At 40.0% G+C, this 22,984-nt stretch overlaps 1 protein-coding gene across 4 annotated transcripts in view; it reads left to right on the top strand.

Moving 5' to 3' along the window:
- The first annotated feature begins 3,580 nt into the window (after positions 1-3,580).
- LOC107373244 (uncharacterized) overlaps positions 3,581-22,984 on the top strand; it is a 32,693-nt gene continuing 13,289 nt past the window's right edge. The window contains exons 1-23 of one of the 4 annotated variants that reach the window (XM_070551622.1): positions 3,581-4,702; positions 5,169-5,324; positions 5,434-5,508; positions 5,644-6,539; positions 6,625-6,758; positions 7,343-7,399; positions 7,533-8,370; positions 8,458-8,658; positions 8,730-10,847; positions 19,660-19,776; positions 19,904-20,007; positions 20,483-20,755; positions 20,841-20,934; positions 21,057-21,124; positions 21,217-21,435; positions 21,538-21,603; positions 21,671-21,802; positions 21,939-22,001; positions 22,089-22,241; positions 22,353-22,418; positions 22,497-22,613; positions 22,747-22,797; positions 22,876-22,938. In XM_070551622.1, coding sequence (XP_070407723.1) covers positions 19,668-19,776; positions 19,904-20,007; positions 20,483-20,755; positions 20,841-20,934; positions 21,057-21,124; positions 21,217-21,435; positions 21,538-21,603; positions 21,671-21,802; positions 21,939-22,001; positions 22,089-22,241; positions 22,353-22,418; positions 22,497-22,613; positions 22,747-22,797; positions 22,876-22,938 — 1,578 coding nt within the window. In that variant the 5' untranslated portion in view covers positions 3,581-4,702; positions 5,169-5,324; positions 5,434-5,508; ... (5 more) ...; positions 8,730-10,847; positions 19,660-19,667. Of the gene's footprint in view, positions 4,703-5,168; positions 5,325-5,433; positions 5,509-5,643; positions 8,371-8,457; positions 8,659-8,729; positions 10,848-19,659; positions 19,777-19,903; positions 20,008-20,482; positions 20,756-20,840; positions 20,935-21,056; positions 21,125-21,216; positions 21,436-21,537; positions 21,604-21,670; positions 21,803-21,938; positions 22,002-22,088; positions 22,242-22,352; positions 22,419-22,496; positions 22,614-22,746; positions 22,798-22,875; positions 22,939-22,984 lie in introns of those variants that run through there. The other 3 variants (XM_070551620.1, XM_070551621.1, XM_070551623.1) reach the window with 3 other exon arrangements.

Raw genomic sequence — 22,984 nt, 5'->3', positions numbered from 1 at the left:
TTCTGTACTCCAACACAGCTAATTCTGTTGTTGAATCATTGAGCAGAAGGTCATCAGGTTTTTCAAAAGCCTGTAAATCACCTGCTGATTGAAATAAGGTGTGTTGAAGCACAGTTAAAACTAAAACATGCTAGCTACTGCTTTTCCAGGACCAGGAGAGGGTATGGCTGTTGTGGTTTGAAAAGGGCAGTGTGGCATTATTAGCTTTTCCACTTGAAGGCCTCATCCTCTCCTCCTCATCACATAAGAAAAGGGGAGTTGAGCTTAACTGTGGCCAAATTAATGTTTAAATGAATATTAACCTATTTTATAGAGGACTCAAGAGTGAATTTTGATGATGGTAGGGAGGTTAAGTGACTGTAGCTGTGCAGCTGAAATGTCTGGTGTGGACAGGATAAGGGAAGGGCCATATTAAGTGCAGATATGTCTGGAGAGCAGATTAGGTGAAGTGAAGTAGGATGTAGCCTAGCCAAGCAACTATTGTAGTACTCAGTGGTGGGGTCTTGTGATGTCAGTTTGCTATTTAAGGTTGGGAAGAAAGCTAGAGGCTGTAGGGTCAGGTTCCTGTTATAGGAAGGCAACATGGATAGTGAATATGAATTTTAGGAGAGACCCTCTGTTTCCAGTTGTGGGGGAACATAATGCCATGTATGGAAGATGTCACTGTCCTGAGCCAGTGGATCGTGCCACTTGGAGCCAAGCTAAGAAAGCTTAGATGTGGGGATGGTGTATTGAACATCAAATAGAGCTAAGTGTTCTTTTATCTTTATTTTGCATTTTATTGGGTATGGGGATTGACCATTGTTGAGCTTTTATTTGTGCAGAATCAGTGTTAATCTAGGTTAAGACATCTGGAGTGAGGAGGAGGGTTTAGGCTTAGTAGACCATAGATATATATATACATAGATGCCCAATGGACTGGTGCCGCCTATTGGAGATGTTGTAGTGGCTGGTTGCCATTTGAGATGTTTCTCCATTTGCCCCTGTACATGCTGAGGAAGGTGCTGACCCAAGTTAAAAAACACATTTTATGAAGCTTTTTCACAAAAGCAGACACAAGGTATGGCATGACAATTAAATTATAGACACAAGGTATGGTATTATAATTAAAATATAAATGTGTTTAACCACGATATGTAATAATTTTTAATAGAAATATCTAACTGATAGGGTAGAAAAGCAAGTAGTAATCTCATATGATATTTTGTCAATAGTACGACGGTTGTTGTAACCAACGGCTGCACATAAACGGGCATTGCTGCTCAGTCTGCTTTGATTTTGGAGAGTGAGGAGACCCATCCAATATGGCGGCGTTGTTTTTACGTTCTCCAGCGTCAAATGTGGCGTCTACATAATCATGTCTATAGACCCTTTTACTACTTACGTCATCAAAAGTTGCGTGCGCAGCCTGGCAACGAGAGTGAAGGGTTCCTCATTCACACTCGATACTAAAACAGCGTTTTAAACCCTTTGTTTTGAAGTTCTGAGTACATAAAAATGTCGGGTTGTTGCGTGTATGGATGCCAGAATCACTTCTCTTCAAGCAGTGGACTGAAACTTTACAGAATTCCGAAGGGAGCAAATCCATTTCAACAAAATCGGAGGCGTCTGTGGCTGCAGGCCATCAAAAGGGTTGATGAAAACTGGACTGAAAACACGATCCAAAATGCTCGAGTTTGTAGCGCCCATTTTATATCAGGTAAGGTTATTATGTACTAAGATTACACCAGAAAGCTGGTTAACTTGTGTTCTATAAAATAAAGTAAGTTGTGTTTGCTGGTTTGCTTTTAAGCAGTCTATTTATTTACAGGCGAGGTGTCATTGGACTCCTCGAGTCCTGATTTTGTGCCTTCTGTGTTTACGTACACAAAGCGAAGTCCAAACCCCCATGCAAAGATGGACAGGTAATGTTTACACCTTCCCATCACAGATATATTTAATATTTAGAAATTCTTGCTATTCATGATGTTCAGTGTTATTATATCTTGGCTCTTGACTTGTGTAACTGTTAAGTAATTTAGACCTGTTACATTAAGGTATCAACGGAAAAGGAGAAGGGATGAAACGTCTTGCATGCCATCAAATCAGCTGGCTGCTTCAGAGAATACAGATCAGCAACCATCATTGGCTCACCATGCCGGTAAGGATTTTGTATTTTCTGTTACAATAAAAATATTTGTGTGGACTTGTTGCTGCATTTGATAACTTTTCATATTTCTGTGTTAAAGCTGAAGAGGACCTCCCTGTTCCAAGGAGAGAATAAGATGGCCTACAACAAAGATATGCTGTGCTTCATAAAAACCATGTCAACCTGCAGCTGGAGTTTGAAAAACTTAAGGCAGAAAATTGCAAGCTTAAAGAGGAGCTGACAAATTAAGCGTTTTCCAATGCAAATATTAGGTGCAACAGGGGAGCACTGTTTTTTTCACAGGACTTACAACTCTTGTCTTTGATTGGCTCCTAACAAAAGTAACAGATAGTGTGGAGATAATTTGCCAAAAACTAACCGCTCAAGATCATCTATTGGTTGTACTAATGAAATTAACACTGGGTCTAAGCAACATGGATTTGGCATACAGATTTAATGTTTCTAAAACAACTATATCAAATATTTGTCGAAGCTGGATACCTGCCGTGTCTGTAATACTTAAACCACTCATTAAATGGCCAAGTAAGGGAGCCGTACTAAAGAGCATGCCCAAAGTTTTCAGACGGAATTTCAAACGATGTCGGTGCATAATAGACTGTACAGAAATGTTCATTTCTAGACCTAGCAATCTAACTGCTAGGGCCCAGACATGGTCAAATTACAAACACAGCAACACAATTAAATATTTGATTGGCATCACCCCAGTTGGAGCAATTTCCTTTCTGTCACCTGGATGGGGTGTAAGGGTTTCAGACAAACAAATAACAAAAGAGTCGGGGTTGGTCTTTTAGAACACAATGATGAGATTGTAGCTGATAGAGGATTTCAAATCCGAGATGAACTTGCCGCTTGTGGAGCCACTCTCCGTATACGTCATTTCACAAAAGGGAAAAGCAACTCTCTGCTCAGGAGGTAGACTCATCAAGACAACTGTCTCGTGTCAGGATACACATTGAATGAGTAATAGGACGCTGGAAGAAATGTAAGATTTTTCAAACAGTAATTCCTGTGTCACAACTCAACATTCTAGATGTGATTGTGTGTGCTGCTCTAACAAACCTCTGTAAGAGCGTTGTAAAACACACCAAAAATTATCAACTTCCATGATCCCATGCAGACAAGAAACAGTGCTACTGTCATTTGCTAGAATATGTAAAACTGATTTTGCATTAGTGTACGAAAAAAATGTAAATCTGCTGTTTTTTTGTACTAAATAATAAATTTTAAATTTTATTTGTATGTGATTGTCAGAAACAATTCGATTGTGCACTAATTAAATCTTTGTAGTTTCAACATTAGATGCAAACTAAAATACACACATACAAACACCGTTGAATCCTAAAGAATTGTTTATTTGAAAATAGTTTGAGCATCAACACCATTCTTTTAAATCTAAGAATTAGCCAGAAGGCTTTTTATTTTAAAAAATAAATAAATACAATTAACAATAATCACATATTCTAAGTTAATTGTGTGTTTTGTAACAAAAATAAATCATATATATATATTTCTATTTTGGTCTCTGCCGGTCTCTGCCGAGCTCTGCCGAGCGGTGGAGGCTGTGTGTTGTGTTTCAATCGGCCAAACGGGACGAGACCAGTCGTCCAATTGCTGACAAGAAAATCAAAGGGTAGGAATGGGAATGTATCCAATCAGCGTCGACGTTGTTTCAGAAGCATGACGGGCGATAGAGCTACCGCCAAAGGCTTTCGCTAGTGCTCGGTAGAACTCGGAGATCTACTCCAGCACGTTTTTGGTCGTGACTCGTGATGGTCGTGACGCATACGGAATAAACATGGAAGCCAGTGCGCCTACAACCAGCAGCAGCATGGATACCGGATCTCAGCAGCCACTGAATTCAGTTCGGTCTCTTCTCCAGTTCGAGAGGAGAACTATGGTGGAAAAACTTAATGTCAAAGAGCTTGGACCAGATCAGCCCGACGTAAAGATAAGCCAGCAGGAGGAGGAGAGAGGTAAACTGTACACACGAGGCTTCTGGGAAGGCTTGGCTAGCTGGATGCAATCACGCTAATGCGTTATTTTGCTTTCCAAACATATGTGACAGATGAGGCATGGATTGAGTCAGGAGTTACGGACATGAAACATTTTTCTGAGAAGGTGAAGAAACATGAGTTATCCCGGGCGCACATGGACAACACGGTGAAGCTAGCTATGCTAGGCAGAGCTAACATAGCCATGCAGCTCGAGACGAGGGACGCGGGCTTGCAGTGAAGAAACACAATGAAGAAGTGGATCAGAACCGGCACATTTTGTCCAAGAGAGAGATGTCAACACAGTGTATGAGCACAAGGATGACCTCCTCAGATTTTTCCAGATCAGAGACTCGGATGACTTTGATCCAATCACTGAGAGAGAGGCAGGAGGCTTTGTGAGAATGCTGGAGGAAGAAGATTTCAGCTTTCTGCTGGCATTGTTTCACAAGATTATGCCACATGTGGACATGCTGTTCAACCAGCTGCAGAAGAGGAACATTGACTCTGTCTCCATCACAAGGGTCATCCAGAGCTTCACCAACAGCATGCAAAAGATCAGGTACATACTTGTTTATTTAATATTATTGTGATGAAATTCTCCAGTATGTTAGTTTCACAAACGGTAATGTGGATGTGGACCATATATGGTCATGTTATTTTATGTGCAATTTAATGCAGTATTTTTCAGCCTTGGTCCGCAAGGCAGCGTGCCAATAGTCAGACACACGTGGATTAATCCCTTTGTCCAATAATGTAAGACAGGAAATAAAAGAGCTGTGCTTAATTCAGGAAATAGTGAAGTTGTGCACAAAGCTCAGAAAGCATAAGTTTGGTAAAAAAAATAGCACAGCCCCACCAAAAATATTTTTCACCAGCCGCCACTGTTCTCTTATACTGATATAATAAATATTTTCGGTAAGTATCGTACTTTATGTTTGCATTTAGTAATTTAGCATACATTGAGACTTTTGTGACATTTTTTGCCATGTTTGTTTTTGTTTTACCACCCGTATTTTTTTTTTCAGATGCATTTTTCACGGAGGCTTTTTATTGTTTTATGTTAGATTCGTTTTTGTAAATAATGAAAGAAATCAGGAAATCTTCTAGAAATAGGAAATGTTCCTCAAGATCTGTTGATGAGGAGCAAGATGTGCCCTCATCGTTTTTCCGTCACAAACGCAGTAAGTTTCTCTGCACTAAATATTTCCACTAAAGACGTTCCAGTTTTTGTTGTCCAGTATTTGTGCTAATACTATTACTATTCTATTATACTACTACTGCTACTTCCAGGAAAACAAAACCTCCATATACATCTGTGGTTGAGGATTCAGGTGCGAGTGAAGATGATTTCCCATCACAGCTGCAGTAAGTTTATCTACAGTTCAAAAATATTTTTAACTTTAGTTCTGTGTTTAATTTTATTTTATTCAGTTTTCATTTACCAGTATTTACTGCTTGAAAATTTAAATGTTATATGATTTGATATATTTTTAATTTTAGAGATTCTTCTGATGAGCCATTCACCAGCAATGGGCAGTGTCAGAGGAAGGATCTTGCTGGAGATGCTCCACATCTTCTAGACTCCTGGACAACAAAGTCAAACCCAGGTACTGTCAACCCACGCCACCCAGATTTATCCCCAGAAGAACTCCTGGCTATCAGCTTCCCGTCATGGATAAACCAGGTACACGCAGTGCAAAAAAGCACTCCCTGGATGTGCTAAGAATGCAAGAAAGTATTTTGTCTGCAGCAGGACAGGAATTGCTCTGCAGAAGACCACAGCAGCTAAAAACGCCTGAACACTGACAGACAATATCACCTGAAAGTCAGACACTGAAAGTTGTAAATGTAAAAAGATCAATACAAGGTTGTAATCCATGTTAGGTTTGATTTTTGGTATTTCAGATTTTTTATTCATGTACATCTGTATTTTCTCTTCATACATATCTGAAGAAAAATGAAATCAGTTTTTTTCTGTTATTAAATTTTTTTTTTTGGGTAATTTCAAACAAAATAGCTGCAAAATCTTTACAGATACGGAAAGCTAAGCTTGTCCTGAAAATGTTTTGTGCAGATACGACCTTTTTTGACGAATTTATTCAAAGATAAAGATAAACAAGGCCAGGCAGAGTTGAACAATGGCAGAACTAAAAGGTTTTAAGAGCTGGAATTACAGTAACATGAAGCTGAGCTCACAGCTGGTAATGGGGCTCAGGAGGTGACCGTGCTCATTACGTGCTTTATGAGAATACCTTTGATGAGCAATCAAATCACAGGTATGACGTAGAGGCTGCTAGAGCACGCAGAGAGAGTCGGGAGATGAAGAATCCAGCAGGAGATGGTCCGTTATGTAGGAAGGAAGAAAAATAGCGCGGCAGAGAAACAAAACACGACGTGTAAGTTCACCCTATTAAACACGTTGATTGTATGCATTTGTATGATTATACATTTTAACTGTATTCTATTGTTTTTCTGCTGTAGTTTAAAAACAGCTGCTGTGTGCTTCCTAACCTCAGTGAGCGTCCAGAGAAGAGTGAAAACAGCCAACATCCACAGCTATGTTGGATGTTTATCAGAGAGAACATATGTGTTGATATGAATTCACACTATTAAAGGTAAAATGTTCCTTTGGAAGTAAAGTGATGTTTACATGCTAAATACATATCCCATTACCTGACTAAGCTTGGTGTGAACATTCAAGTCACTATGAAATCTGCTGCAAGCCTCTAAGGTGACAGAGCTTCATTGCAAGTGCTATATGTGACTGATGGGTTAGAAAACATGTGAGAGTTTCTAAAATGTGTCACATGTGAGGTTAAAATGTAGAAAGTGGTGTGTGTGCTTTAAGCTGCCCAACATTTTTGAGTGTGTGACCTTTGTTAAATGTGATCCACTTCCTGCTGTAATGTGGACTTTTATAGAGCTGAGTAACTGGAGTAGATTACACACCTAAGTAGCTGTAGTACATTACACACCTGAGTAACTGGAGTAGATTACACACCTGAGGATGAGAGCCAGTAGTTTATATTTAATGTGAGTAAACTGCATCTACCTGACATCACTCAGAGACAAAGTACTTCTGACTCTTAAAGTCATTTATTAAAAGCATGCCTGCTACAAACTCAAGTATTTCAGTGTAAAAATAACTTCACATGTGTGATATGCACGTGGAGTCACAAGTTAACTTTTATCTGCTAAGGTGTTCACTGCAGTCAAAACACCCTCCATGCTTCTGCTGGTTGGCTGCTTTGTCCAGGTGAGCTGTGTGTTTTTAGACTGCCTGTCTGTCAGTTCACAGAAGAACTGCATCATGGTATTAAACTGTTCATCTGCCCTGTTTTCAGCCTCTGACCCAAGCATCTGTACTGTCTTGTGGTTTCTGTGTACAGTGAGTTTGCAGCGCTGCAGTGCTCTTGTTCAGGCTTGGTGTGGAGGCCTTTTACACCTGTTGATTTACTGTGATCTTGTCATGGCTCTGCTTTTCCTCTGCTGCTGTGCTCTTAACCCCTTCTTTCCACAGGAGCCGTCAGCAGCACGTTACTGCAGCAGCACGTCATAGCTGCTGATAGGAGCCGCTGTGGTCAACAGAACCTTTTCCACCGGAGCCGTCAGCAGTGCGAGTCGGCCGCGTCTCAGGAGCAGCATGTCGCGGCCTTTACGCTCCGGTTCTATTTTCTACGCGCGACGCCTCTGAAATGGGTCAAGTTCGACATTTTTGGGGAAGGAAAGACAGGAAATCGGACGCGGAAATGGAGAGAAGCTCCCGAGATTTTCAGAATAAAGAAACGTACTGCCTTCTGGTTGCTTTACTTTTAAAAAAGGTTACTAACTGCAGCCCCGTGAGAAGTTATCACCTAGCTAGCGGTCTCCTTTGTCTTTCAGGTCCGTATTGGCGATTATAAAACGGACAGAACATAAAACACAAACCATGTTGTAGTTTTCTCCTGCTTGTTGTTGTGTTTACTGACGAAGTCACTCGTGTGACTTCGTGCTCGGTCGGTGACAGCTGCTCCCCTGCTGCTTCGCGTCTCGTGGGAAGGGCCAAGCAGCAGCTTGACGTGCTGCTGCAGTAACGTGCTGCTGACGGCTCCAGTGGAAAGAAGGGGTAAGTGTTTGCAGGTGAGCAGGTTGGAGAGCCCCAGCTGCAGCTGATGACCATCAGCCAGGCCAGAGGATATAAGGAGCAGTGTTGCCACACTTCAGCGCCAGTTGATACTCTATTGTTGGGTACTGTAGCTCTCCTCGTTCCTGTTTAAATCTAGCCTCGTGTTTTTTCTCCCCCGTGCTTAGTTTTATTCTCCTTGTCTGCTGCAGTACCAGCCCTGGATTCTTACCTCAGCTTCCTGCTGTCTGAAGTGGATTTTTCACCCAACGCCGCTCAACTCCTCTGGTCTCCCGCTCTCCACCTCTCACCTGTCCTGGATTACTTCACTGCCTGCTACTCCTCTCCACCAGACCATCTCCAGCTCAGACCTGACTTGCCTCCCTCTCCTGCTCAAAATCCCACTTCACACAGTAAGACTATGCCACCATTACTCCGGTGTTTGCCTGGTTGTCAGTATTCATTTTGTTATCTTCTATTTTAGGATTGGAATACTCCCCCTGGCCCAGTTTGGATCAGCGCTTTTTGTTATTATTTTTCTTTATAATAAAACATGTATAATTTTACTCACCTCTCTCTCCGTGTGTGATTCTTTCATGTGGGTTAAAAGACTGCAGCCCTACATGACAAATCTGGATGAGCTTGTTGTGTCCTTAGTGTTCCCTGTGTGTAGCCTAGTTTGTAACTGAATAAATGTTGTGATTTCTGGTAGTGATTGAGTCCTTGTTGTTTGAGATATTCTCAGGTACCAACACAAACCTGGGTTTAATCGTGATGGTTATTACCATAAGTGAGGCTCGTAATTCCATAGACAAAGGATGGTTAAATGGTTAAAAATGTTAGAAAGACAAATGTTAATTTTACAGCACTGTAATTTGACATCAATGATGTATTGTGATGTAATTACAGTTGACATTTTGTGTAATTTACAGAAATTGAACAGAAACATGAAAATCAAATCATATTCAGTAGGTGTAACATGGCTACAATCTTCATTAAATAATAGCTAACAGAAGTTATTTGACAAATGTTTGTTTTCAAAAGGGTTATGTAATGCAAATGTTCCTTATTTTCTTGTTGTCATTGGGGTCTTCATTATTACATGTAGCAAAAATTATGTATTTCAGTGTGGAGAAAGCAAAGTTGTGGGCAGGTGAGAAGATCCATATGGAATCAGGAAGTGTACATGAGCAACAGTCTATAAGAGAATGGTGATGATGCATGTAGGAAACAGCTTACAGTGTTTATTTGGAGTGTGGACAGGACATGCACTGAAGACCAGATGATTTAAGTAAGGGAGGCCATCCATGGAGCCAGGGAACAGATTCAAACGTGGTTCTGGAGGAGAGGATGGTAGCTATTAAGGCGTCATGAGTTGCTGGAGTTTTGCAATCCTACGGAATGAACAAAGGCAGATGAAGAGGTAAAGTTTCAAAAAGATAAACTGACTGGATGCTACCCCTTAGGAATACAATCTGGTGGTGAGGAGCTGTTGATCTGATTCCTTTATTCCTCCTATCTGATAGGTGGGCCAGCCCCCTGTGTGGAATTACCATCCAACAGCCTACAGGACAAAATGAAAAGTTCACATGGGTTACAGACTACATTTTGACATGTGTGTTATTCTTCTGGTATTATTTAATGTGTATATATTACTGATATTAGTACATTTTTCATTTTAAAGGTAATGTCATATGCAAGGATCAACTCCTTTATATGTGATGTACGTTAAAAACGGTATAAATAATTAAACTCTAATGCAAGATATGAGAGTACTGTAGAATGTTGTAAAAGCTGAATGTCAGGCTCTATCATGGAGAATGAAATGACTATATATTAAGCGTTCTTGCAAGAAGAGGCAAAGCACAGTAGACTGATATCCTAGTATAAAATTACTCACATAAAATAACTGTCACATATTTTAGCATGTGCAAATGGGGTAGGAACCTGCAGCGTGCTGATATGATCATTTGTGCAGCTGATTCCTTTTTCTAGTAAAAAATCACGTGTAAAACATACACAGCATTGTAATTTAAAGAGATGGGGAAAAAAATCAAATTTATGTTTAATGCTCAGTTAATCATTACAGTGTTTGAATTGAAACATGATGTCAAAGTATTCGGTAAAACCAGTAGGAAAATGGCTGCAAGTTCAGCGAACTTATAATTGTTTATTCGACAGGAAAAAAGAACACCATAAATCTGGCGATGTGGTAAGTAGCACCTATGCTATGGGAGACGTTTCTACGTGCTGATTTTCGATTTGTAGTGTTTTTTTTTCAAAACTTTATTGAACAAGGTGAAACCGGTTTGTAGCGTTACTAATTGTGAAAAAAGTAAAGTGACGTCAAGTCCCGGAGTTCTATTGGTTGTTTGGTTTCAAAAACCGTCTTCCGCCCCACTGATTGGTTGAGACAACCTTTAACTGAAATAGGCGCCCAAAACGCTTCAGTCTTTTACAGACCCGCTTTGAGTGTACCTCGTGTATATTCAGAGTTCTCCCTAACCCTCGTTTTCCAAGTTGGTATCAACCATATTTGGAGAGCTTCCTTCACCTCTGTTCCTCTGTTTGCATTTAACGCAGCGCATCGTCTTCTGTTGAGGTGAGTCAAATTTGCTTGTTTTTTGGCGGTGTTTAAACATGATAAGATTTGGCTGTTGTAAGTTAGCTTCTCTGCTATTCTGCTGGCTCTAAATCCATGTTAATAGCCTGTGTGTGCAAATTTATTTCAGTGGGGTGTTTGTGTAGGCTTGTAAATTAGACCGCTAGTTTTGCTGTAATTGTCAGGGAAAGCATTCTTTGGAAGCTGCGGAGGTCTGGTTTAGCAATGTTCGGTGACTGGGATCAAGGCCGGATTAAACATATGGGCAAGTGGGCAATTGCCCAGGGCCAGAGGTGGAAAGTAATGAATTACATTTACTCACGTTACTGTAATTGAGTAGCTTTTTTGTATATTTATACTTTTTAAGTCGTTTTTAAAAGCTGTACTTTTACTTTTCCTTGAGTAAGTTTTTAAAAAAGAATTGTAATTCGCTACATTTTAAATCATATCCGTTACTGAGTAAAAATAAATTATAGGCTAAATAAATTACAAATATTACGTGAAGCAGCGTCGGAACGGAAAGAGACACCTGCATGAGCGCCACGTCTAAACCGTTGGGGGTGTGTGGGTGTACACTTTTGCTCAAAGACATAAGTTCAGTCGATCAACTTGCTGTTCACCTCCTCTCTCCCTCCTGTGGGTTGGAACCCGCACTTTCGCGCACCGGTGTGACGTCATCGGAATTCTGCTCGGTTCGGTAGCCGGACTCGGTTCCGTGTTTGAAATGTGTTTCCCTACCGCTCCGCACGGCAGCGGCAAAATAACGTTTAGCGCTCATAACAAGCGGATTATCAGCGCTCTGCTCATAAAACAGAAGACCTGCAGGCCTCTGTGAGTTAATCCTGATATTGTTCAGGTGTAAACATTGTGCTCCATCGCTGTGTTTGAACTCAGAAGATGCTTCTTGATGCCACAGATATGTGATGATTTAGCTTGTTTCTTTATTTTAGTCCAGAATAAGAGATTAAATTATTACAAAAGCAGTTCAGTGTAGTTAAATTAGTCATTCAAATGATTCGAACATGCTGCAGTGTGTGTGTGTGTGCGCGCGCGCTTGCGTGTGCATGTGCGGGCGTGCATGTGTGTGTGTGTGTGTGTGTTACACATGTAGAACTGCTTGAGACAGCGTGGTTTCATTAAATGCATCTTATATCTTGGGTGAAGTAATGGCTCAGGAAAATAACTTATATTTCATAAATAATGACATCTTAATAGTGTCTATGATAATGTTTTATCTTATCTTTGGTCTGGGAGGTGTAACTTATCATGATACATGCCTTTTAAAACATGTTAATGTGCTACAAGAGGAGATGAATGCAGTGTGTGTGTGTGCGCGCTTGCGTGTGCGCGCGTGCATGTGTGTGTGTGTGTGTTACACATATAGAACTGCATGAGACAGCGTGGTTTCATCAAATCCATGCATCTTATATCTTGGCTGAAGTAATGGCTCAGGAAAATAACTTATATTTCATAAATAATGACATCTTAATAGTGTTTATGATAATGTTTTATCTTATCTTTGGTCTGGGAGGTGTAACATATCATGATACATGCCTTTTAAAACATGTTAATGTGCTACAAGAGGAGATGAATGCATTAATTTAAAGTTCATGTTTGGAGTCCAACTTTCACAGACTGGCTCACGCTGGTGAGGAGACACCATTAGTTCTAGTAACACCTGGGCTCCCAAGGCCTGTTCTGACAGGATGGACGTTACGGGACCCTTAAGGATTCCAGTTGGTTGATTGGATGATTATTTAGGAGGACTGGAATGAACAAACTGATTTCAGTGGTGAAGGGTTAAATGAGTGAGTGAACCCACTACCAAGGATGAACTCTGCTAACTTTAAAAATCAGCTACTCTAAATAAGCATGAAGGTCAGAGAGGAGCTCTAGGATGGACATGGATAAAGGAACTGTAATGTAGAGGTAAAGTAGGGCAGAGCCAACGTTAACAGCTGTCATACGGTCCATCTGAAATATTTGACTTTCATTTAGCTTGTTATGTGACAGGTTAGAGCACAGTCTCATGTTAGAGTTTTGTCATGAAAACATTGAGATAGCTCACATACTGATGGCATCTAAAAAATATATTTTTTTCTCAAAATAAAGAATAATGTTAATCACAATTGAAACTAACCATCCTAGAAAAACCTCGTCCAGTCAGTGTGCACGTCCTGTTCTCACTGATTGAATAGAAATCCCTCCTTCAAGCCTTGCGGGTTTGAGTGTGTGTGTGAGCGCACACACGAGCGCATTGTGAACTGGCGTTGTGATTTAGCACTACTTAGATGTAGCCATTTTTACGCTTACAAAAATGTAACTAAGTAACTTTTACTTTGAGTACATTTTGTTTACGATACTTTTTACTTTTACTTGAGTAAAAATTTAGGCAAGTGCTTTTACTTGTAATTGAGTAAAAAATTATCAAAGTATTGGTACTCGTCATTAAGTAGGAAATTTTAGTAGTCTTTCCACCTCTGCCCAGGGCGCACGATCTCTAAAGGGCCCAGAACAGCAAGGGCACGAGCAAAATAGTGTAGGCCTATGTGTAATCTCCCGCTTTATATTAAACTAGGGTGACCGTACGTCCGGTTTTCCCCGGACATGTCCACTTTTCACTCTGTCCGGGCAGATAGGACAAGAAAATAGTTAAATAAAGACAAGAAAACAAAACAAAGTGTTGAAAAGTAAAATGTAGGTAGATTTATCTCCACTACACGTTTTTACCTGTACAAAACAATAAGTTCTACACATGTCATATTTATACATCTGATACAATTCAGATCACCTTCAAAACTCAGTCACACACCCAGGGCCGTTTCAAGACATTTTGGGGGCCAAGGCAAAATGACCCCGCCCACCCCCACCCCCACCCCCCATAACTGGGCTCCCCAGAAGCCTCTGTGTAATTCATACCCTCTCTAGGAGTGTTAGTTATACAGTGTTTATAAAAGCTCCTCAGACATCGCTGACATGTTATCAGATGAAAAACTAAATTATCAGACACGCTGTCTCATCTGCTGCTTTTCTGAACCTGCAAAAAGTAACAAAACCATTTGAAAGCCACTATTTGTGGATTCTCTGAAAGTTTCCGTGGAGTGTGGGACAACTTATTTTTTCATTGATCCTATCGTCTAATCTCACAGCTGAAACAAGCATCCTTAATAATCTGTGCACAGGAAGCTTACCGTTGCTGTAGTAAAACAAAAGGTATAATAATTTATTATTAATAAAACCTTGTCGCAGCACTAAAGCAGAAAAATTAGATTTTGCAATAAATATGCTAAATATTTACATATGAATTGTTTTGGAGCCCTTTTATTGGCAGAATTTGATATTAATTTAGTTCTTACAAAAAATGGGTCCCAACGTGGTTTGTGTGGCGTTGCCATAGTGTGATGTCATAGGCACAGATCCCCTGTCCTCTTGTTTGGAAATGGAAATATGGTCACCCTATATTCAACTAACTCTCCACCTGGGCTTTTGCGCTGCACAGAGACGCTTCGCTGCCTATGACTTTGAACGTCAGTTGAGAGTCAGTCTCATGCAGACTGACCAATGAAGAGAGGGCCTCAAGTTAAGACCCTCTCCTCATTGGTCAGTCCACACGAGGTGGGTCAAAGGTTACCCTGAGCGGGTTACGTGATGTCAGGCATTCAAGTATTGAGTATATTTACTGCATATTACAGTAAAATATTCTGTATGTGACCATATTGTGGTGATCCTTGGGTCGTGATGATGGGGCCCTTGAATATTGTTGCCCAGGGTACAACAAAGTGTTAATCTGGCCCTAACTGGGATGACAGGCTGAAATAAAATGGCGGCTTGTTTAAAGACAGTGTTGGCTGGCAGCCCTGTAACAGTGCTAACCACCGTGCTGCCGTAATAATAACATTAAATAACATTCATGATGGCATTTAAAGGGGCATGCCAGTAGGTGTGTATTAGGTATTTTGAGCCAATAAGTTGGTTGTGGATCACTGACTACCATGTTTCTTAACATTACCTTACTCCATCTAGAGTGCTACCAGCAGAGTATGTGGTAAAATGGTAATGGTTGTTAAAACATTAACCTAATATGTGAACTGTAGCTTTTAAGTCAAATGCTACTGGCATAGCTCACCTTCAGTCTGCTGTTGAACAAGGGCTAAACCTTCTAGAATTACCATGTCAAAGACCAATCAAAAGTCCTGATCCATCTCCAACAGCATTTAAAACAGATTCATCTGGAAAGCAACTTTGCACAGGGACGGTTTGTCACAGTTACAGCCTGAGAGAGCTTGTATGGATTGACACAGACCTTGGAAAATGCTCAACAGAAACTTTGGGGCACCGTTTACACAGTCCAAAAAAGGTTTTGCTTATTGAATTCCCATCCACTCTGCTACTTCAAGGAGAGAAATTCACACTGAAAGCAGTCATTACATTTCAGGAGGGCCCAACACCATAAACACTCGGGCATTATGTGACGTTCTGTAACAGGACCTCGTACAGTAGCGGCGTTTAAAACAAAGCTAAAGACCCACTTTTATGGTTTTGCTTTTAATTCTGCAGGTTAGATGTTTATATATATATATATTTACATGAGTTTATTCTGCTTTTAAATGATAGTTTTTATTTTTAGTCTCTCAGTCTTACTGTGACACACACAGAAAGATGTGGTCACATTTTTCGTATTGATGCTTTAACCATCTGATGTAATTTATTCCTGTGTGAAAAAAAAATATATATTTAATGGATTCAGGCTAAAAGGAAAAGAAAAAAAACTTAGAGTCTCTAAGGACATTGTCTTTGTAAACTGTTCTGTAAAGGTAATGCACCTTAATGCCAGTAGAGGGCAGTATGATACTTGGCAGCTGACCGGGACAGTTTGGTGCGGACATTGGCGCAGCCGTTAGCTTTTCCTCATTCTGCAATGAAGAGCTAACGCAGCAACACCATACTGATGTCCTGTCTGCTCATTTGACTGTTTTTAACAGGTTAGTGTCCTCATATAAGAGCGATAAACAGGTGAAAATGGGAGAAAACCGTGTCAAGATGTGTTTGTCAAGCACCTGTTAATCGGTTTGGGAGGAAGTTTTGTTCTTAATGTGTGGTTTAAATGTGCTGTACGCCTGGCGCCCCCCGATGGTGAAGTTGATATGGCGGCACAATAACGGCTTCATGTTTACTTGGATTTTATCCTGTGTGCTCCATGTAAAATGAATGGCATTGCTGAGAAAGAAGTGTTATTTTGTTCATGTAGGTGAAATAGTGAAAATAAGCAAGGTAGTTGATGAGAAAGAGTTATTTAAACTGGTTTGCATTTATATTATTTTAAAGCTCAAGTGGGGTAGAAATATTAAGTTTGTTCCATGAGTGTCTTATTATATTATGAACATGTAGTGATGAACCAGTATTGCAAGAAAATGTCAAATGCGGTAAAATAAGTGTCTGACTATTCAGAATTTGTCAAAAGGGAACTGCTTAAACAAGGTGAATGGTAGAAAATGTGCTGCTTGACATGGTTGAAAGTGTTAATAAAATTCTGCAATGAAGAGCTAACGCAGCAACACCATACTGATGTCCTGTCTGCTCATTTGACTGTTTTTAACAGAATCACCTGTTGCATGGTCACATACCTGGGACCTGTAACATTACTTTACTGTGCAGCACATTGGTGGCATGCCTCATGCTTGTAAGAGGCTCCATAAATGAAGGTTGATGATAATGCAGGGTATTCGCGGGTTCTTAAAGTCTTAAAAAGGCTTAAATGAGCTTTTCCAAATTTAAGGCCTTAAAAATCCTTAAAAATTACAAATAATCCTTAAATACAGTTTCCAAAGGTCTTAAATTACCAAGGACCCAATAAACAAGACTATTTTATTTCTATAAAAATTCCATGAATTTCTAGTTGGTGTTCAGCATTTTTTGTGTATGATATTGGCATAAGCGGAACCGTACACATTCACTCTGTTGTGAAAGGGGGCTATTTTTAGATTAGCATATTCAGGGTTTTACCTGGCTCAAATTGAGGCAGAGGTGGAACCATCTTGACCACGCGCCAACACATGCATACTCTGTGCATTCAACAGCATCACTTTTTGAAAGGCCAAATATTTTTTCGTTAAGTGTTCTAATCTAAGCTTCTGTTGATTAATTGAATATTCCATTTGACAACATTTCAAGTGAAACAAAACAGGTTTGCTGCTAAAAAAATATGAAATAAAACAAACAAAATTGTCAGGCTGAAATAATGGACTTTTATTATGAAAGGCCCAATAATATGCACTAGATTGGTGTTTAGTTCCTTTTTTCCCATCTGATATTTATAGTTAAAATATTTTTAAATATTTGACCTACATTTCAGTAACATTTTAGGTTTGTATTAAAAACACTCATCTCAGTCTAAATGACACATAAATATATACAGTAAAATATCATTAACATGCATTTGTATTGGAAATGGTAATAACATTTAATTTCTGCTGCTAACAATGTAACAGTGGCGTGTCTGTTATGTACGGCTTGTGAATAATCCAGTTCAAATTATGTTCAAAGATGGAAGCGTTTGTGAATTATATACTACAATGGCTTGCCGTAGACTTGTAGCAGTAATGTGACTCGTATCTGCAGCGGTTCTGATATGTACTGCTGCAGGATGCAGAATAAACAAGATGGTGGGGACTTTTCATCCGCTTGTAGAGTTTAGTCTTTCTTAATTTTACGATCATCATGTATTTTTCTGTGTGCCACTTGATAATGAGACTGCTACCTGTTAGCTTTAGCATTAGCCAGTCTGCGTGTAGCTGCACTTTTGATCCCAAACTTTGGACCGGTTCTGCCTTTGTACCTTTGCTGGTTCCTTTATTTTCCTCCACTGCATCCAGATTTCCACACTGTGTGCCAGCAAAAAGCATTTTTCTTACACATAACTTACTTTTGTTCAATAACGTTCTGGGGAAAATAGAAATTCAAAGATGTTGCACCAGTGCTTTGTTTAAAAATAGACAGACACGCACAGACAGTTTTTGTCGTCGCACTGTACAGCTCTGCTATGGAAGAGCCTGGGTGAAATCAGGACGTCAATAGCACCAACCATAGATATGTACCAACTAGTGAGAAAAGCAAGTTTTCATCTTTGTCTGCTGCGGTTTTGGCGCTTTTCGGTGAACCGCTGCTCATACAACGCCCTAGTGGCGCAATGCTGCATCTGCTGTTAAAATAACATCAATATAGCTGGGGGCAGAGTGAAATCAGGCTGGGGCGGCACAAAATTAGCTGGAGGCAGCCGCCACACAAATTGGAATGCAGGAAAAACCCTGCCGCATTAGTTGGTTAAGCTAGTGGGAGCTTGCGCCATGGAGAAGTGCAAGTTTTATGGTAACTGGATGGCTAATCCCACGTTCGTGACGTGGTTAACACCGGTTCCAGGCAATAGCTGGAAATTATAGCTTAAATTTAATTTTAAAAATAGCTTACATTTGGTCAAAGTGGCCTTAAAAAAGGTCTTAAAAAGTCTTAAATTTGGCTCCCTTAAATCTGCAGATACCTTGTAATGAAGACGAGTATTAGAATTTGTCTTAAACCCGAAATTGCATTCTTTTAATTATTATTACACTCTTCAAAGGGTAGAACCAGAAAAATGCCTTTTTCAGCAGGTTGGCATGGCAGCTTGTTAGCAGTCAGAGAGGAGAGTCTGACACATGAGACATATGAAGATTTGTTTAATTTCTACAGCAGCATTGTTGTATCAGCTCAGCCATAATAGAAGTTGGTGTTTTGGAATAAATGATTAATAAAGTCTCATTTTGCATTTGCTTTCAGGGCAACTAGCAGTGAGCATGTAGCTAATGTTGGCTGACTAGGAGGTGCTGCTGGTGAACATAAATGTAGTATAGCAATGTTATATTTACTAAATAGAAACAACAAACATGATCAAATGTACTTGTGAAAAGTAATCCCTGAGCTATGCAACTTCAGAGTATTCAGGCTGGTCCCTGTTCATCTCAGTAAAGTGTAGCTGACATGATGGAGCTTGAGTCTGCTTCCATTGCATGTTGCCTACATGTCTTCAATGTTGAACACAGTTCATTTGTTTGATATAGTGAAACTGCTCCTGTACAAACTAATGAAGGCTGAGGACACATTTTTGCAGTTAGATGAAGGTGTTAAAAAGACAAACGCACAGCAAGAAGTTAAGTAGCATTTCTGCTTGTTAAACAGTCAATTACTTACAAACTTTAGGGGGTGCTAAAAGCAAGCAGGAACTGCATTGTTTCCCTTTTAAGGTACAAAACTGGTTATTTTGTATGTTTACAACTTTACTTAAAGAGCAAGTCAACCCCTACCAGAGTCTAACCCCACTCTCACTTCATGTTTGAAAAATGCAACAAATGCTGTTGCCTGGCAGACCGGGAAGGCGGAGCTGCTAACAAATACACACACAGGCTCACAACATCATTGTGACATCATAATGTACCAGTTTACATCATAGCATACCTCTTAGCCAATAGCGGTGGCAGATTTAAATTAAAATACAGTGCAGAGTTTTTACCTGACAACGGCACAACACTGCCAGTTTTAGGCAGAATATTTAAATTTGAACTAAGATGCACTGAAGTGCCAAGTTATTGACTACACGTGTCTGCCTCACGATTAGACACTCGTTTATTTAGTTTATCAGCAAAAAATAGTTTAGTTGGGGGTGACTTGCTCTTTAATGTTTAACAAGTGACAGGCAACTTGTGTGACAGTCAGTTGTGTAGTGCTTGGAGCTAATGTGGGGTTGCCTTCTAAATAATTAACTTACTTTATTTGTTTCAAACAGCATTCACCATGCCTGGCAAAGTGTCCAAACGCAAGGCGGATGCTGCCAAGCGCAGCAAACGTCCACCTCCGCCCCTGCGTATTGGGATTCCAACGCCTAGCAGTGACGACGTTCATCGTATGTATTTAGTAGAACAAATTATTGTAGTGTTATGCAATTCATTTAATTTATACTGTATTTATGTAAGGTGAAAAAATTATTGGACAAAAAAAGATTGAAATTTGTTTTGTTTTTTTCTTTAAAGTCTCTGGTACCGGCTGGCGCCATAGAGTTCGTCGTTGGCCAACTAGTGCAGTGTCCAACAAATCTCACAAGTTGGTCCTTCCGGGTGGGATTCCTGACAAGAAAGTGAGTGTAATGTTCACAAATATTTAAAATGTAAATATAGATTTCCTTCCAATACTATGTAGCAGTACTATGGGATCCTAGGGAAACAGTCAGATGGTGTTGAAGCTGCTGTCAGTTACAGTGCTGCAAACGGATTGAATCGGCTTCTTTTAGACTTGTGCCCCAAGTCTACCAACTTTTGAATCTTAATAGAAAACCTAGTTGTAACCATCTTCCTTTTTATTCAGTGCTTCTCAATCTGTGATTTAGAACTTAAACTGCTCAGTTATTTTTACATGTCTTTATTTTTATTTACATGTCATTATGTTGGTGTATTTTGTAATTGGTTTTACCATTTCATGTTTTATTGTTTGTAAACTTTGACTGTTGTTATCTCATTCTTCCTGAAAAGCTTATTACATTGTCTTTTGTATGAAATGTCATTTAATACAGATTGTTTTATATGAAAATGTATTTATTTCTTTTTCTAATTTAGTTCGTCCTACTTGTTGGGGACTCCCACTTGAGGTCCGTGGCAGACGGCATAGTCCCTATGCCGGATGGCGGCCTCGCTTTTGGAGTGATGTCCACTCCAGGAGCTTGTGCAGATCTTCTGCGCCTTGAGGTTTCACAGGCTGTGTTACCTCGGGAGCCTGATGCTGTTTGCGTCATGGCTCCTTCTAACAACCTTACGGCCAGCAGAACAGTTGAAGAGGCAGGGGATGCTTTTGAGCGGTACCTTTTGGCTATTCTCAGTCGCTGGCCTAAGGTGAGGAGCTGATTTGTGTAATTTTGGAGGTATAGGAAGCGACTGTAAACGTACATTAAAAAAAATTATTTCCTTATTTTTTTAGGTTTTCTGTACCGCCATGATTCCCCGTTTAGTTGGATCCTGGGAGCGTCAAGACCTGTTTCAGCAGGAGTACCACCGCAGATCGGCTAAGCTACGTAAGTTGCAACATAATTAGATAAAAGGTAGTATTGACGACAAGTGATATTGCTATATACTCTTAGGCATCAAACAATCACATTTTATAACTTTACATAAATTTTTTCCTTCTGCTTCGAAGGTGTAAGTTACGTGCCGATCCACGATGACCTACCCAGGTACCGTCGCGAACTGTGGTGCCGTGATGGTGTAAGTATATTGCTTGGAAGAAAACGAGGTAAAGATTCTTAAATTTGAGGTAATAAATTTGTATTTTCTTTTGTTTGTGTTTGTGGTTGCAGATCCACCTCAGTGATGACCACGGGATGCCTATACTCACGCAACTGATGTGGAATGCTTCCTATCAGTTCTTGGAGACACCCGCACCAAAGCCACTGGTGCAGCACCAGGTGTCTCGTCCGCTGAAAGCGAGTATTGTGCCCCGTGTGGTTGTGAAGGGTGTGGAACGCATTCCACCTCCACGCCCTTCCGAATGGACGTTCGTGAGACCTAGCGGGAAGGTGAGACACTTTATAAAGTATAAATATTGTAAAATGTTTATAATTTTAAGCAGCTGTGCCACTAATGCTTCTAAATGTGTTTTCTTTTATTTACCATTGCAGAGGAACCATTCAGGGGAATTTGAAAAGGCTTCTAATTCCCCCAAGAAACGAGTGGTTCTTTCTGAGGTTTGTGAATGTTTTTGATTTATCTTTTTCAAAGAATTTTGATTAGATGATAATATGTCTTCAATAGACTGATGACACTTCAGTGGCCTTCAAGGAGTGTTTCATCCCCCTGAATCCCGTTAGGTTCTCACCTACAATTCTGGCTGCCATGGACACGCTAGCTCCATCGGCTCTTGGTGATGTCCCCACAGACATCCAGGTATCTTTAGACAAAGGGTTTATTATCTCTTAATGTACAGTGTAATGGTGTTCCTGATGGTTGTAATATGGGCTGTCGGTATGTCATTTTTAAAAGTATTACACTAAACTAAAAAATAATACTTTTGTGTTTGTAGACTACGTCTGTGGGACATCGCAAGAAGCCTGCTGTCTTGAAGCCCAGGCCAGTAAAGCAGCGGGTAAATAATTGTTTGATTAATTAAAGACTCTTGCACACAAATACATTATGGTGTCAGTGATCATACAACTGTTGTGAATTACTTCAGTTCTTGGAGACATCCTCACCAAAGCCACTGGTGCAGCGCCAGGTGTCTCATCCAGTTACGGCAAGTAATGTGCCACGCGTTGTTGCGAAGGTTGTGGAAACCACTACACCTCCACCCCCTTCCCAATGGACACCCGTGAGACCTGATGGGATGGTAAGATACTTTGTAAAGTATAAATATTCTTAAAAGTGTATGACTTTAGGTGACACTGCTAGTAATGCCTTTCAATGTGCTTATTATTATTATTATTTTTAATCATTACAGAGGAACCATTCAGGGGAGTCTGAACACGCTTCTGATTCCCCCAAGAAAGGAGTGGTTCTTGGTGAAGTTAGTGAATGTTTTTGATTACATTTTTTTAGATTATTTCCATATAGATGGTAATATCTGGTCATTCTTGTTCAATAGATTGGCACTCCAGTGGCTGTGACGGAGTGTTCCATCCCACAGTTCTCACCTGACAATGTGGTTGCCATGGACACACTTGCTCCATCGGCTGGTTCAGATGGTCCCACAGACATACAGGTAACTTCAAAGTAAATGTTTATTATTATCTTCTAATGTTAAGTGTAATGTACTTCCTGATGTTTGTAATATGGGCTGTCTGTATGGTATATTTGAAAGTATTGTACTTAAACGTATTATTTTCTGTTTGTAGACTACGTCTGTGCGACATTTTAAGAAAGCAGCTAGGCGTGTCCAGCAGGAGGTTGATTCATTAAATTATCTGCCATACAAATACATTGTGGTGTTATTTTTGTTAACTGTTGTTGTTCTTGAATTATAGGTTGCATTCCCACCTTGCATAAATCCTCTTGCAGACGTGGAGTCTGTTCATTTTAGGAAGGAGGTAAGAAGTGTGTGTTTCAAACATAAAAACTAAACAAATCTTGATG

The sequence above is a fragment of the Nothobranchius furzeri genome, chromosome 5 (assembly GCF_043380555.1).
Source record: "Nothobranchius furzeri strain GRZ-AD chromosome 5, NfurGRZ-RIMD1, whole genome shotgun sequence".
Classification (NCBI taxonomy): domain Eukaryota; kingdom Metazoa; phylum Chordata; class Actinopteri; order Cyprinodontiformes; family Nothobranchiidae; genus Nothobranchius; species Nothobranchius furzeri.
This window is presented reverse-complemented; position numbering and strand designations above follow the sequence as displayed.